This window comes from Buceros rhinoceros, unplaced genomic scaffold (assembly GCF_000710305.1).
Source record: "Buceros rhinoceros silvestris isolate BGI_N320 unplaced genomic scaffold, ASM71030v1 scaffold26581, whole genome shotgun sequence".
Classification (NCBI taxonomy): Eukaryota; Metazoa; Chordata; class Aves; order Bucerotiformes; family Bucerotidae; genus Buceros; species Buceros rhinoceros.
The window spans coordinates 1,619-2,578 of record NW_010396334.1 but is presented as its reverse complement, the minus strand read 5'-3'; the positions used below and the strand labels follow the sequence as shown (position 1 = coordinate 2,578).

The 960-nt window shown below is 65.8% G+C and overlaps 1 protein-coding gene across 1 annotated transcript in view; it reads right to left on the bottom strand.

The window, feature by feature from the left end:
* Positions 1–348: 348 nt before the first annotated feature.
* LOC104501984 (zinc finger protein 276-like) overlaps positions 349–960 on the bottom strand; it is a gene marked incomplete at both ends in the record, with an annotated part of 1,937 nt that continues 1,325 nt past the window's right edge. The window contains one exon of the mRNA XM_010145886.1: positions 349–837. Within this exon, the coding sequence (XP_010144188.1) occupies positions 349–837 (489 nt within the window). The remainder of the gene's footprint in view (positions 838–960) is intronic.

The following is a 960-nucleotide window of genomic DNA, read 5'->3' as shown; positions in this document are numbered from 1 at the left end:
GGCAGTGCTGGGGAACGGGGGGACTCAAGGACCGTTCTGTATGACAGTGGGGCTTGTGCTGTTCAGCAACAGGGTGGGGGAGACCCCTCCTTGCCACAACACAGACAGGGTTTGGATCCAGCAGGAAGAAACACCTGTCAAATGTGGCACCGAGAACCAGCAACCACTTGGCACCGCTCGGTGGGTGCGAAGAAACCAGCCCCATGTTGCCCCTTCCCTTTAACCAGGCCCCTCCAGCCAGCTGGGGCACGTGTCCTCTGCGGGGCCCGGACCCAGCCCCGCTGTCGCTCCCCAGCTCTCTCTGCCCTGCCCAGCAGCTGGGGGGAGGTGGGGAGGGACCCCCCTTACCTGCAGCACTGCTCAGCGGCGACACGGGCTGCGGCAGGGCCTTCTGCAAGGAGGCCACGCTGTCTGGCTGCGGGCGAGAGGAACCCCTGTTCTGCGGAAGCTCCGCACTCGGTGGCACCGATGTGGTCCCTTTGTTTGCGGGCTGTTGGCAAGGACTGGTCCTTACTGGAGCATTCTGGGGTTTGGGAGCAGAAACAGCCTCGGCATTGTCCGCCCCGGCCCCGTTGTCAGTCAGGCGCTGCGCCGCGCTCGTGTTCCACTCCTGCTTGATGGTCACAGTGTTGTCGATGAGCACCGTGCTGCAGTCCGAATCGGTGTACATGACGTAGTCGTGCCCATCGCCGCAGCCCCAGACAGCGCGGATGATGCCGCAGTACTCGGAGGAGAGGACGCTGCGCAGGCTGGGTGCCAACGGGCAGCTCCCAGCGTGGGCATGCGCCCACGTCACCAGGCCACGCAGGCACTGCGGGCTCGACGTGATCAGGTCCACTGGCGGAGGGGAGAAGCAGCACGGTCAGACCCCTGGGGATGGCAAGGGGCCGGAGGGAGCTGCTGCCCCTCCCGGGGTGGGTGACAGGGTGGTGGACCTGCTCCTGTGCTGCCCTTCGGAGG